General features: G+C 50.0%; 1 protein-coding gene across 1 annotated transcript; it reads right to left on the bottom strand.

Annotated features, from left to right (window-relative positions):
- Positions 1-348: 348 nt before the first annotated feature.
- On the bottom strand, positions 349-13,344 carry NCLIV_016920 (hypothetical protein; the record flags this gene model as incomplete). The annotated part of the gene is made up of 22 exons (XM_003881884.1): positions 349-365; positions 1,096-1,225; positions 1,756-1,817; positions 2,536-2,579; positions 3,391-3,446; positions 4,058-4,177; positions 4,453-4,493; positions 4,710-4,770; positions 5,310-5,385; positions 6,054-6,148; positions 6,722-6,805; positions 7,231-7,296; positions 7,680-7,811; positions 8,208-8,250; positions 8,988-9,088; positions 10,113-10,202; positions 10,483-10,605; positions 11,049-11,146; positions 11,435-11,527; positions 12,209-12,367; positions 12,713-12,844; positions 13,317-13,344. The coding sequence occupies 22 exons, from the start codon at positions 13,342-13,344 to the stop codon at positions 349-351; spliced, it is 1,851 nt and encodes a 616-aa protein (XP_003881933.1).
- Positions 13,345-15,194: the final 1,850 nt, after the last annotated feature.

Genomic DNA, 15,194 nt, shown 5'->3' with positions numbered 1-15,194 from the left:
CTCCACACAGAACAGAGACGGGGAAATGTCTCGGTAGAATCTCACGAGCGCGCTCCTCTCCACGGAAAAGACTTCTTGAGGCGCGCAAGGACAAGAGAGCAGACGAACGAAGGGAAAGACAAAAAGGCGAGAGAAAGACACAGACGCGCAATCGGCCGTGGAAAAGAGAGAAAATCGACTAGGTTTTTTAAGAACCAGGAGACTAAAACGGACTAGACGATAATGAGAAGAGAGAGGAGAAACGGGCATTCAACAAGAGCGAAAAACAACTTCCACAGAGAGTGAGTGGAGGACGGGAGGACACGTAGAGACCTCGTTAAGGCAAGGCCGCCCCTCGAAGGTGACCGACTATGACGGCGGTGCGCCTGTCGGAAACGAAACAGAGCGAGAGAGGTGATTAGAAAAGACACCGACGGCAAGCGGCGGAACAAAACAGGAGACAGTTGAGCTATGCCTCCTGGAACGCGCACCCTCACGCCGCCACGAGCACCCCGAGGCAGCTGCATAGCCTGAGGCTGTGGGGGAAAACGTAGCGCGAGAGGAAGAGAACAAAAAAGAGACAAGAGACGTTTACGCCTTTCGATCGGCTGACTGGCCAGCCGATGAGAAGGAAGAATCCTTGAGAAGTTGAAGAACCTGTGGAGGCGTTAAGATGCTCGTCCCTCCTGCACTCATCGACAAGTGAAGACAGATGAAACGCTCCCGAGACAAGGTAAACCAAATAATCGGAATCCTTTCCCTCATACGTGACGCTTCCTCGCCCGTCCCCCCGCGTTTCGTTTTCTCTCCTTCTTCTTGACGCGTTTCGCTTTCCTCGCCTTTCTCCCTCTCTGGTTCTTTGGGCTCCGCCATGCGACTCTGCCTTGTTCCGGGGACATGTTGTCCAAACATCGCTTCCTACCTTTGTTCTCTCTCCTCCTCTTTCGCTCTTACGTGTTCTTTTTCTTTTCGTCCATTCATTCCAGAACTTCTCTTTCTCTGCCTCTCCTTCTCTGTCGCGCGTTCTCCCTTTTCTCCTGTCCTTCTCTTCTTCTCTTTCTTCCGTTTCCCGGTTTGCTGCTGCTTGCTGGTCCGCTGTCTCTTCCCTTTTCTCACCAAGAATGACATCGGCTCCGAGTCCGTTGGACACCTCGTAAGCGCAGCGCATCTCCGCGAGGGTGATTCCGCCGAGAACGAAGAGAATCAATTTCTTTCGGGGTCGGTCGGGGTCGGCCGGGGCCGCAGCCTGACAGAAGCCACGCGAGTCGCATTTCCAGTCCGAAGGAAACTCCTCAAAACGGGTTTCCAGACATTTTGTTCAAACAAACAACTCCCTTGGTCTTGGACGCGTTTCAGTCACGAGCGATTGCTCACCGTGTACGTTTTCACGTGTGCGCTGCGCTACAGACGCTCGAGACAGTTTCCCTACCTTCCACTTCTGGATGCCCGGAAAACAAGAGAAAGTCGACGGTGGGAGACACTATCTCTCGAATTCCCAGACTCGCGGCAAAGCGAGAAGACGCAAGAGAACTGTCTACAACGCAAACTCGAGAACGTCAGAAGACAGACGACCTCTCCCCAAACCCAACACGCCCAGAAATGCGTCCCACGCATCGGAAAGACAGCCTCACAGGCATCAATAAAAGCATATCGAGAGGGACAGGAGAACTAAACCTATCTAAATGGCGTGATTTATATATCTTGATATAAGCCGTTTCAGCTGGATGCCTTGCGTCGTATTCGGGAGCTCGGTGGAAACTCGGGAAAATCGTTTACCGTGGACGTTGCGTTCCAGGCGGCGCTCCAATCCCACTCCGTTGCGCGTCCGATCATCTGCTCTGCGAACACCGGAGACGCCGAGGCAGGAAAGAGAGAATCCGTGAAGGTCGAGCTTCTCTTTTGTCTCGAAAAGACGTTTCTCTTCCTTTCTATGCCGCCTCCTCCCTGAGGGAAGAGACTCACTCTCCCCTCAGGGAAAAAGGGAGACTTCTTGTACAAAAATTTGGGTATCGAGATTCGCGAAAACTCTGTCTATAGGGGGCGTAGCGAGCATGACATACGTAGCCGTGTGACAACTCATGTGCGCATGCAGATTACCACCGATTTCTCATTTCCACGGAATAAAATCCACATGTGTCACGTGTTCATGCGGAGATCGAGCTAGGAGCGCCAAAAGGGAGACAGACGCGCTAACATAAATAATCGTAGTCGGCGCGTCTCCAAATACGTAAATATCCATAAAACATCTGCATGCAGCAATGCACCTGCCTGTAAACAGAAATAGATCTAGGGATGGAGAGACGGATCTACAGATATAGCGACGGAGAGCGACACAGGCAGACAGAATATCTACACATAGAGATGCAGAGAGATAGAGCGCCATAGACGGATATACAGATCTGCATGCAGATGTATATACAAAGGGAGAGTGAGATATAGGTCCAGAGAACGGCGGAGATGCCGAAAAGGATAGATGTTTAGACAGACAAGAATGCAGGCGTCTGTGTACAGTTTTTTGCAGGTTCTTGTGTTTGTGATAGAAACGGTCAAACTTACCCGCTGCTGACGGGAGGCGCGACGACAGGGCCTTTGGAGCTGACCTGCGACGGCAGAGGCAAAGAAAGAGAAACGCGAGAAAGGGTGAAAAAGTGGAATGCGAAACACCGCCCGAAACAGACAAGAAGATGAAAGTTGAGCGCGTGAACCAGAACCCGTTGCGAGAGGCGGACCGCATCGCAAAAAGAAAAACCGCGAAAGCACGCAGACTGTGTGAGGCCGGAAAGGGTAGAACGCGCGCGCGCCAGCACATCAAAACACATAAGAAGCGGAAGACGCAGCGGAAACGGAGAAAGAAAAAAACATAGGAAAAGAAGAGAGAAGCACAGAGGATCCGGGAGATCGACACAAACAGTGGCAACAGACCCCGCGCGAAAAAAGAGAGGAGCGTCGCTACTGTCAACAATACAACGGACGCTTCCTTGTCGTTCGTCTACGTTCCCAGTCCTGTCCGCTCGGCGCCCTTGAAAAGGAGTTCTCCCTGCTGTTTCTCTTCACCCATTTCGACGTCTTTTCTCTTTTCACCGCCCGCGCTCTCGCCTCCGAGAGACGAGAATTGCCTTTTATCGTTGCCCTCTTCTCCGATTTCGTTTCTCGGAGTTTCGAGGGCCGCGAAGAAAAGACGCTCTCTCGCCACTCGCGCAATGGTAAGGTGTGAGGTCGCCATGAAGAGCTGTGACTCAATCGCCGTGACCTTAACTCCCCCGATTCTAGGCACCTCTCGATCGGCTTACAAACGGATCTATGTTCTTTGGTGAAAACACAGACGCACAGAGAGTCTCAAAATCCCGCTTCTTGCCGGACGGCGACAGGACTGGTTTGCGGTTTTTGAAAGGAAATCGCTTTGCAACTCACCGAGCCTCCTCGACGAGCGGGTAGTTGCCTCCGTGTAGATCTCCGACCAGAGCTCGCTAAGAGGAGGGAAAAGACGAGTCAAAGGAAAGAGAAGAAAGTGTGCTTTCTGCACGTGTTTTTCCTCTGGTTCAAACACAACGAAGCGGTCGACAGAGACTCTCTTCTCCATGCCGCCGGCGTGTTGCGAGTTTCTCGGGTCGCGAACCAGAAAGTGCAGATACACCTTCGCGCATTTCCCCTGCTCTGCCTCCTTTCTATCTCCCTCTTGTCCGTAGACGCAACCACAGAAATAGACATTCCACATCTACACGACAGAATGCGTGCGTACCCGTGAGTGTCTCCAGAAGCTGCTGCCTATATGTATAATTGCGTACACAAATAAATATAAACACACCAAAATACAAAACTGCATGCATTCGCCGCCAGTGAAGCGCTGTCGTTTCTCCATCGACGGGATACAGATCGAAGACGGGCTGAAACGAAAGGATCGAACTCGACACACACTTTTCTACACAAGCTCGAGGGTGCAGGAATACATGCAGATGTAGGAAACGAGGACACATCCCCCGCAAGTATTTCTCTGTATAACGTGCGCACACAGGTGTACGTACGGCGAACCGAAGGCGAGTCGTTTTCGAGGGAAAACAGCAATTGTTCAAAAGATTACCTCCATAAGAACTTTGACGAAAGGCTCGAAGCGGGAGAGCTCGTATGCCGCCGTTTTGGCTCGACGTTTGAAAAACTTTCTTCGATCTTTGTCTCTCTCCAGGCGATGAGCCGGTCTCGACTGCATGCAGAAGAGAAAGCACGACGAAGACAGACGCTCGAGTGTCAACTTCGAATCGCGGCTGCATGCCCTGACCGAGGCGATTTATCTCGAAAAGAGGTTTCGACTGAGAGCATCCACTGCGTTTCGCATCTCGCCTCCCAGAGCGTCCGCTGCAAACGCGACGACTCTCGCACTGGCTCTACTCAGACAGTCTTTCCCTCGGTGGGTCGGCTCTCGGCTGTTTTCTTTTTCGCATGCATCGTGCATGCGAGAAACTGCATGCGCGGACTTACGGGGCCTGCCTCCGTGTCGACGGAGTCCTGATGCAGCTCCACTGCGAAAGGGCGTGAAGCGAGGAACAGGGAGTCAGGCAGAGACGAAAAACAAATGAAACAAGGCAAGTGCGTGAAGCGCGGCTACACAACAGAACTGCACGAATAAAAGCACGGCAGAGGAAGAACGAGAAGGGGAAGAAGGAGAGGAAGGAGACGACTAAGTTGGCGTGCGTGTGGTCAGATTTCTGCACGGGACGGCGAGGCGGTCGTCTTACGTTTCAAAAACTTCTGCACCGTTTCTTCGCTCGCCAGGCTCAGCTGGGCTGCCTCCATGAGCTACGAGAAAAAGAAATGGGAAAACACAAGGCGCGTGAGAATCCCGAGAGAAAGCAGTCCGAGAGAGCGTCACGGAGAAGTGGAATCTCCCCAAAAAGTCAGAAATTCGCTCCTGTCCCTTTTCTCCTGTTGTCCGTCTCCCATCGCTGAAGACATGGCAGCGAACCCGACTCCCATTCTGGTTTCTCTCCCTTTTTCCTTCACGCTCCTCTCTGCGCCCCTGCCTTTCTCCGCTCCTCTGTACACTCGATCCGCGATCGAGAGCTCCGTACAACTCAAATCGAATAGAGAATCTTGGCCCTCGCATTTGTCTCTCTGCCTCGGCGCGTCGTCCTCCGTTTCGGTGATTCATCTTCTTTTGCTCCGCTCCTTGAGGCCTTTCTCATCTCCCGAGCAATTCCTTCTGTCTCGGCGCTTTTCCGCTGCAAAAAACATGAGTGCCCTCTTTTTCCTTCCTTTCCTTCGTTTGTTCTTGTTCTTTCCTCTTCTCCCCGGTCGTATTCTGTCCTTCATTTTCTCCTTCTCCCTTCTTCGCTCACATTGGCTCGGTCGCTGGGAGACAGACCGGTCATTTGTGTGAAGTAGAGAAGCAGAAGGCGAAGCTTGTCTTCTACCCTGCGCCACGGGACAGTAGACATCGAGCAAAATCGATACTCAAGTCAGAAGTTCACTTCGACTTTCCCTGTCCTTCGAACGCGCAGAAAAAAAAGCTGAGCCGAGAAGACCACGGCGAGAACAGAAACACGGACGTTCCCTGCCATGCCAAAACACCGCTCCCTCCGGAAAAGCCGAGAGACACACAACAAGCACGTGCATGAGCCAAAAACGTACAGAATCGTCAAACAGAAAAAATCTGCGGACCCAACTAGACGCCTAAACATATATCTACACAGGCAGCACGAAAAAACGCCTGTTCCCGGCAGGCTGCAACACGGACGAAATCCGTTTTGAACACGTAGACTCGGGTCTATATTCACTCATTTATGCGCTCATTTCACGATTCCCAGTTCCCCGAGATTGCCTCACATCTCCACACACAACCTCATCTCTCCACACAATATCTTATCAATGTATATATATATATATATATATGTATATATCTATGCACATGTGCATTTATATTTATATAGATCCATGCATTTATATTTCTACACATACATGCGCTTATATTCATATATAAATATATATGTATATATATGTATATATATGTATATATGTATATGTGTATATGGATGTGTACGGCTGCCCGTGGAGTCGTTTGTGACTTTCGATGTTTTGCTCACTTTACTCCGCCGTCCGACAGGTGCTTGGTGAGAGTCGAGAGAATCTTCGAGACACCGACTTCCTTCCCGTCCTTGTCCACGCCACAAGCGAGATCCTAGACAAAACAGAAAGCAACCAAGTGGAAACTCCCGCGAGAGTGTCGAGAGCTTTCTGTCTGATGCCTCCCACGTGTCGGAACAGACGCGCAGGCGTGCACGCAGCCTCACGCGCGTTGAACATTTTGACGCGCTACGATTCAAACCGGCCAAAGAGCCCCTCATCAAATGTCGATTCACATCTGTTTCTGCACATGGAAACACGCAGACGGGTTCTCTACACACAAATCTTGCAGTAAATCACTCCTCTTCCTTTTCCACATATATACCATAGATGCGCATATATATATATATATATATGCACAGATGTCTGCTCGTGAGTGTGTGGAAATACACACATGTCTATATCCATAAACGCATAAGCATCTACATATATATGCATGCATTTTTAGGGTTTGCCAGTGTTTCGCTTTGCACAGAGAGGTACGTGTGAAGGCTGTCGAGACCGCGCTCACGAGAGAAACAGTGCCTGCTCATCGTCTCCCCGGCTCCATATATTTGTGGGGTGCGTGTACACTGCTCGAGTTTCTTGGAAAGCCTTTTTGAGTTTTCCGTTTTCGCTGTCGCCTCACCTGTTCGAGGAGACCGATGTGCATCAGATTTCTCTCCTGGAGTTGATCGAAACTCTTCTCTGTAAGCGAGACGTGCACCCAGTACTGAGCGTAGAAACAAGGCACAAAGAAATGTGTACCCACGAAACGGAGAGGCGGAAAAGGTGCCTTTTGCTTCACGCGGGCTCTCTGCATCCCAGACCGCGCAAATTCACACATCGGCACATGTTGCTACTGTCCTTTACCTACATAAAGGCCTTCGCATACAACTTCCCACGGACACAAAAATATGCGCATTAACAGAGACGGGTTTTTGTTAACGCACATGAGAAACACGCTTTCCCCACGGGGAAACGCTGTTCAAAACATATGTATATATATATATATATACATTTACATTTACGTAGATATGAATAGATATAAACATGTGCATACACGGGGTGTATCTACAACTGGTTCCACAGGGGCGATATGCGATATATATATATATATATATATTGGATTTCTGTGTTTCGCGTAGGCTTTCTCACCTTTGCGAGCATTTCCTGATACTGTGGAAGAGACCGAATGGCTTGGAGCGTCGCACCCTGGCCCTCCTAAAAGCAAATTGCATGCAGCGACAAACAAAAACAAAGCATGCGCCGTCTTTTATGTGACATTGCGAATCGGCAAATCGCTTATCTTGCTGCTATATCCATATCTTCGGTGACCAAAAGGTTCACATAGATGCATGCATATATATTTATATACGTATAATGGGCGCCACAACACACGCATAAGCAATGGATATATGCCCATCTCTACATATATATACTGACCCACTACACAAGCACATACCTATATCTATCTATCTATATACATGTATATATATATATATATATCAGTACAAGAATGTCTAAACTGCACGGGACGGTGTACTGCTACGAGTGAAGAAAAGAAACGCCGTTTTCGTGTGGGGATTGAAACTGTGGACTTTTACTTGTTTTTGAATTTGTGCCGTCGCATTTTCCTTGATGAATCGCTTGATCTCTTCCTGGACCTCCTGATTCACTGCCTGGATGTGCTGGTGGCGAAATCGCACCCACAGTTCGTCTTGTTCTCCCAGCACGGCCTATATTCGGAGAAGGCGACGCAGCAGAAACCCAGCCGTACATGCACAGGCATTTACGTGTGGACGTCTAAACACACAAACCAGTTCGTTGCGTACACACAAGCCTACACGTCTATACAGAAATATGCTAAAACAGTTTTAAAATGCGTTTGCATACATAAATATTTATTGGACTCTGCATGCATCAAGCCGAATATTGATGGACGTCGCTGAGCAGCAAAACAGGCGACGGCTGGAGGGAAAGGCCGATAATCCTGGAGTCGAGACTTTCAGCTGTCTTAAGCAGTCCTGTGGGGTGGTGGTGCACAGCAGTCATAAAGAACTTGGTTGTCTCCTGCACAACCCCGCGCATGCGCCTTTTAGATTTGACTGCATGCACCGAGGAAACGTGCTTACCCGTTTCATCTCGTGTTTCCCGAGATTGCTCACGATCTCGTACCTGAGAACGTGAACGGAAAAGCAGACAAAAACACCTTTTTAATCACAACACTGTCCCCGTCTGTGTCCTCCCCCTCGAGTGTCTTCTATCTGCATCCATGGACATCACATATATATCTATATATATACATATATACATAGACGTAGATAAATACGTTAGAGTGTGCACGTACATACACGTGCATGAAAATATAGATAGCTAGCGAGTTATACACGCACCGTTGCATAAACCTGACTCCTGTGACTCCTCAGAGGCACAACACCCGTGACAGTAAAGAATCCGCGTGAACCTTTCTGGATTTATTTTTACAAACAACGCTGTACGATTCAATCGCCCCTCTGTCCGGCGTCTCCACGTGCCTACCCACGCGCATTCTCATCTTCTTTGCTTGTCCAGGAGCTTGCATGTACAAAAACAGATTCAGTTGCATCTATGCACCTAGGTAAACAATTACACTTACATGCATCACCGCATGCATATCTTCATATATTCATCCATATGTATATATATATATATATATATATGCTGCTACGTACCTACTATACCTCTAGGTTCACACGCCTACATCGATATCTACATCTTCGTATCAGTCAGCAATTGCATTTATAAATATACATATATCCAGAGAGAGCCTACATATATATATATATATATATATATATCCACTTCACAAATGTGTTGCCACGTAAACGTCCATGTAAATGGACATATCTGGGTGTCGGTCTCTGTGTTCTCACTGGAATGTGTCTTCTCGGATGGTGTCTTCGTCTTCTTCTGTATTCGCGTGAGGCTTCGTTGGAGCACTTGTGGCGATGTTGAGTAAGTCGTACACCAGAGCCTGGTTTGCGCGAGGACATCAGAGAAAAATTTCCGTCTCGTGTTTTCACTACCACATCTGCTGCGCGTGTGCATGCGCACGCGAGTCTCACCAGACAAAGACGCTCCTAGAACCTCAAAAAGGACCTCCGATTAACCCATCGCTTCCAAGATTCAGAACCACGAAACGAAGGCTCGAAGGCAGCGCCTGTTTACGCCTGGTATAAGAAGGGAAAATGCGCGGCTCTTTTACGCTTTGACGCTCCTGGCAGGTTCCCTCTCTTCCTCTCCACAGACGCACCCCTCACAACCGCATTTGTGCATACCTCTCCCTGATGCTACTTTTGCACTTTTCTAAAAACACAAAAAAGGAAAACGCCGTTCCTCAGTGCCGACATGTGAACGCAGAAAGTGACATCTAACCGAGCAGAGAGAGGCAAAAATGGACAAATTCACGAACCTGCGCACCGATATCTATACCTATACATCTATATGTATAAAGATTGATAAATGCGAATTTATATAACAAACCAGATACAGATGCCCATATACACATCCATAAAACTATATAGATACATTGTTGATACATTATATATACATTTATAAATATATGCACACAGCTATATCTATCAATGCAACTTTGTGTAGCCCTAGGTCTGTTGGGATGAACATACATAATGTATGTATGTATATATATATATATATATACATACATTATATATATACATTATATATATATATATATATATATACATATTGTATATATACATATTGTGTATATACATATTACATCTATGCATATTACATATATACATAATGATATATACATATTGTGTGTATACATATTGTGTATATACATATTGTGTATATACATATTGTGTATCTACATATATATTAAATATACACGTGTAGGCATATGTATGTATATATATATATATATAAATGAAGGCACAACGTAGATGCTCATGGAGCTGTGCCTGGACCTGCAAATGCGGGGTTTGAACTCTGTTCGTGCGTGTCCGACGGCAAGCAAGCGAGGATCTCACCTGGTATGTGTACTCGTGGACAAAGAGAGTTGCGAGATCAATCGAACGATCGACAATCAGGAGTGTCGCCTCTCCAGAGTCTGCCGTTTGCTGCAAAAGAAAGGTAGAACAGGCGAATGCGGAGACGCGCCTGCACGCAGCCGACGGCCGCTCTCCGCGCACGAGAGAGGGAAAGGAGGGAAAGGCCACAAGACGAAAGACCACCGCATGCCGCGGCGCAGAGAAAAGAATAACGCGTGTGGAGGGAAGGCGACGAGCAGAAAGGACGAGGCCGAAGAACGACGAGGGCGAATGACAGAAAGCAAAAGAGGGAACAGGTGACTAAGGAAGAGGAGCCTGGGACCGCGCACGGAAGAGCGGCGACCGTTACCTTGAAGTGTGCATGTCTGAGTTTGTCGTAGAGGGACGTGGCCACGGCTTTGGCGCAGCCGCGCAGGTTTTTTTGAAAGCGAACGGCAGGTTTTTCTCCCAGAGACGCACACAAGGTGAAGAGCTGGAAGAAAAAACGCGCAGGAGCCGCCGCAGGAAAAAGGTGGGCATGACCGCGAGAGAATGGCAAAAAGATGCACAAACGGTAAAAACAGATGAAAGAGAAAAACCACTCGTCCCAAGAGAAGGCACAGAAATAAACGGAGCTAAAGCTGAGACCGAGACGGAGAGAAAGAAAGGGAGAGAGAGGGAGAGAAAGAGAAGGAGAGAAAGGGAGAGAGAGGGAGAGAAGGAGAAGGAGAGAGAAGGAGAAGGAGAGAGAAGGAGAGAAAGGGAGAGAAAGAGAAAGGGAGAGAAAGGAAGGGAAGGAGACGGAGAGATAACGAAGAAGAGAGATGGGTGAGACGCATGTAGCCGTTACGTGAGAGGATATCTTCATCTTGTGTGAGGCTCTTTCGGAGTCGCCAGATGGTATGCAGAAAGGAGACAGCGCTCGCGAGGGCGTACGTGCGTGGCGATTTGTTCGAGTCTCTCCGAGTCTGGGCTGTGGAAAAGCTCGGCGAAATCGGCGGGACGGTCAAGGTGGAAAATCCGCTGTTCTTGAACTGGAGAAACAAAGGAAACCAAGGAACACCCGACGCATGTGCCGCAAAAAAGCACTTAGAGTGCCTAATTTTGTGAAGGCCGTTCGCGTTTGCGTGCTCTGGAGCGTCAACTTTATAGAGCAGAAAACTCCGGCTGGAAAAAACTTCAGACGGCGATGCAGACACGAGAGGCCTGCCGCCTGGGAGGCACCACGGGAGTCTGAGGCTGCTGAGCGTGGTCCGCTCCACATGCATTCGCCGGTGCTCGTTCTCGATCTTCAAACGGAGGAGAAAGGCGATCGGGCTTACCCACGAAATCAAGGTTGAACTCGGCGAAGGCGCGAATTCGAGGGAGAATGCGAGGACACTCCGCGAATCTGCGCAAAACCTTGTCGCCAGGCGCTGAAGAGCCCGCAAGGGGAAAAAGCAGGAAAAGGCGAGCGAAAGATGCGATAGAACGAGGAAGAGAAGAGAGAAGCTGGAGGGAAGGAGAGCAGGAACGGAAACGAGATGGAGAACGCCGGCGAACGAGTAAAGAGACACGGCACAACGTGCGACAAAAACACGGAGTTGCGGCACGGACCCCGAGGAAGGCGAAAGGGCGTGATGCATGAAAAGCCCAGACTGGTTCATTTTCCTCCGCCTCTTGTCACTTTGCTCCACTTTTTTCTCCACAGCCGAATTCTCTCTCGCGCTTTCCCCCCTTTGTCGGCCGCCTTCTCGCGCCCTCATTTGGGTGGCCAAAAATGCAATCTTCTGCCTTTCTTCTCCGGTGTCTCCGTCTTCCTCTCTGCCTCTCCAGTCTCTCAACGCGGCCAAAAGCGAAGGGCGTTGTTTTTTCCACGGGCCGGAAGGGAAGTCGCCTCTCAAAACTCGACGCGAAAGAGATACGACAGAGAGAACCCCGACACTTTGTCTCGTTGTCCAGGGGGAGGCGCCCGATCACGCGTCTTCTTCAACAGCGAGAGAAAACGACTCCTCCGACGTGCTAGGACGGTCAGGGAGCCCTCGTACGGGGAGTGTTAAAACCTCGGAGACAGGACCGTTTTAAAGCGTGTTCTGGGGAGCGCTTCAGTGACTCACGCAGCGGCGAAGTGAAGTAGATTTGAATGCGGTTGTACTGGTTTTTCTCCGTCTCGAAATCCCGCAAAATGGCGTCCACGGACGCCGCCTCAGGAGAGACAAAGTAGAGAGCGTCTAACTCGGGCAGCGGCTGGCGCTTCTTGGACACGGGTTCGACAACTGGGAGCACGACCGCACACAAAAAGAACTGCGCGTTGAAAGATGGAGAAACCGAAAGAAAAGCAGAAAGTCGAACGCCAGGACAGAGGAGGAGACGTAGGCCAAAGGCAGGGAGGGAGACGACGAGAAAAAGAGGAAGACGATCTTCCACGGAAAACGCGAGACACGCACAGCGTTTGGGGGGAAGAGTGGGATGGTCCGCGGGATCGCACGGCCCTCTGTCTCGGAATGACGAGTCTCGTGTCCCACGCGCGTCGAAGCGGCTGGCTCGTTTTCCGTTTTTTCCTTTGTTACGGCGAAATCGAACAGTCGTGCACCGCCTTTTCTCCGGACTTTTGTGCTGACCTGTCACGCCCTCTTCCAAAACGTCGTAGACGTTGCAGCACGCGGAGAGGATTCGCAAACTGCGGTCGTCGACGAGCATGACGATGTAGTTCTGTCCGCGCGTGGAGTGGCGAACCATCTCGTCGAGGAGGCCTGGGGAAGGCGGCGCAGATCGAAAAACGAAGGCAAGGAAGAAGCGACAGATTCATTTGCATGGGCAGAGAACAAAACTGGCGACGCACTCAGAAGCGCAAAGCGAGAGACGGAGAAGACGCAAGCACAGCTTGCGCAAAGGCCGCTGCGCAGTTGAAAACGCAGCCGGAGGAAGGGAGACGGAGAACGGAGATACCGATGGTAGGCGACACACAGAAAAGAGAGACAGACAAGCGAAAGCGATAAAGAGATAGACATTGAAGCGGAAATGGATGAGAGGATACACATCTGTCGGTGGAGACAAGCAGAGAGGAACGGAAACGACCGAAGAGACTAAAGGGATATACGCCCCGAGTCGGAAGGTCGGCACGGAAAGCGATCATGAGATCCGTCTTTTGTGGATTTGGTGCGAAGAGAAGAAAAGTGTTTCATTTTCGATGGCCATGGGCAGCCGCTTCCCTGGAAGACTTACGGCGCCTGCAGATGGCCTTTAACGCCATCTTGCGGAGGGAAGAAGACGAAAAAAAGACGAGGGGAAGACGAGAAAGAAGACGAGGAAGAAGAGGAAGAGTTGGTTTTTCTCGTGACTACGACGAGGTCGCGTAGGCGAGAGAAGCCTGGAGTTATTTTGGGGTTTTCATTCTTGGGAAAGAACAGGAAAGAGAGGAAAGGAAAACGTCGAGAACGCGACGAGGGAAGATCAACCTCAAAAGAGTGGAGACGCGCAGAATGCAGGGAGAAGAGAAAACGACGTGGAAGAAGAAGGCGAGACAAAAAAGGAAAGTTCAAACGAAAACAGAACAGGAGCGATGTCAGCAAAACAGAGAACGTCCTGCCTCGCGGGGCGGCGTGAGTTATGGCTCTTCGATTCAGACGGGAGACACACAAAACAGGCGGTCCGGGCCCTCTCGCCTCCGTCCGTACCCTTAACGGGGCAGAGAGAACTGTTTCCTTCTTCACTTCTTTTTCCACTTCCTCTTCTGTTTGTTTCCTATCTCTTTCTTCGAAACCTAGCCTCCGACTGGGCCTCGCACCCAGCCGGGAGTCTGTGTTCGAAACAAACTTCAAGTAGACCTTTTCACGCGGCAGGTGAGTCGAGAAGAGAGAATCGAAAACGGAAAGAAAAAGAGTCTCCACTGCGAAAGAGTGAAGAGCCTCGCTGGTTCTTCGAAGAACCAGTAAGCCGGCTTTCACGAGCGCCTTTTCTGCATCCTTCCTTGCGCACATGCATTGGACATCACATGCGTAGAGTCACGCTTTCGAGCATTTACGCAGTTTTGTGGATGTGCATGTGTGCATGTGCAAGCTTTTGCGCGATCTGAAAAGAAGACGAGACGCACCCCCAGAGGAAACGGATTTCACGGCTGAATTTCGTGCTCTTTCTACGCGGCGCTGCGAGGAGAGACAAGACCACAAGGCATGCAGAAGCTGTGTCTCGAGTGTCGGCGTATATTCGGCTAACCGAAACGGGTAGGAAGCGTCGTGAGTCTGGGGCGGGTCTCGGTCGCGCACATGCGGCGATCCTGACCTACATGCTTGCGCCTGTTGTTTTTCGTTTGTTTTCCTTTTCAGAGAGGGAACGGCGAAGCAGTTTTGCTCCGAGAAGGCGTTGTATCGAAAAAAAGAGAGAAAGGGAGACAGACAGGAGAGCCTGGGAGAGCGGCGCTTGGAAGCTCGCGCTCCCCTCACTCAGCTAGCAACGGGGAAAGGAGACGAGGGAAAGATCACCACTTTTTTCCCGTAGCTCGGAACGGCCGAGTTTTCAAGTGCGCCGCTCTTTTTTCTGAGGCTTTGTTTTTTCGTTTTCCTCCGTCTTCCTTTTTCTTCTTTCCCGTCGACCTTTTCCTTCCTTCGCGGCTTGGCAGCCGCCGGACAAGACACCGCTGTGCAAGACACAGCGCCGAAGCCAGCTTCACGGGCAAGACAAGAGGGGGGTCAAAATACCGATCGTTTTCTCGCACTATTTCCTAAAAGCTTTCTTTCGCTCTGCCATTTTTCCATTCGAGTCTTTGCTCCTGCGGCTTTCTTGAGAGCGCGGTCCTTCTGCCGCGCGCGGTCTCTCCTCTCGCGCGCGCTTCTCGGGCCTCTCTCGCCTCCTTGCCACTCCGCTTCGTCCTTTCCCTCGTTTCTTTCCTTTCTTTCGAGAAGTTCTCTCCTCTGTTCTCTCTTTTTCCTTCGGCCCTTCCCTCCAGTCTTCACCCTGCGTCGCCTTTCCCATTGGGTGTCTTTGCTTTTTGCGCCAGTGTAACGTTCGCGCTTCAAACTTCTTCCTTTTCTTCTCCCTCTCTTCTCTCTCTTCTCTTCTCTCTCTTCTCTTCTCTCTCTTCTCTTCTCTGTCTTCGCTTCTCTC

This window comes from Neospora caninum, chromosome VI (assembly GCF_000208865.1).
Source record: "Neospora caninum Liverpool complete genome, chromosome VI".
NCBI lineage: Eukaryota > Apicomplexa > Conoidasida > Eucoccidiorida > Sarcocystidae > Neospora > Neospora caninum.
Note: the sequence above shows the minus strand (reverse complement) of the source record. Positions and strands in the feature narration are given on the sequence as shown.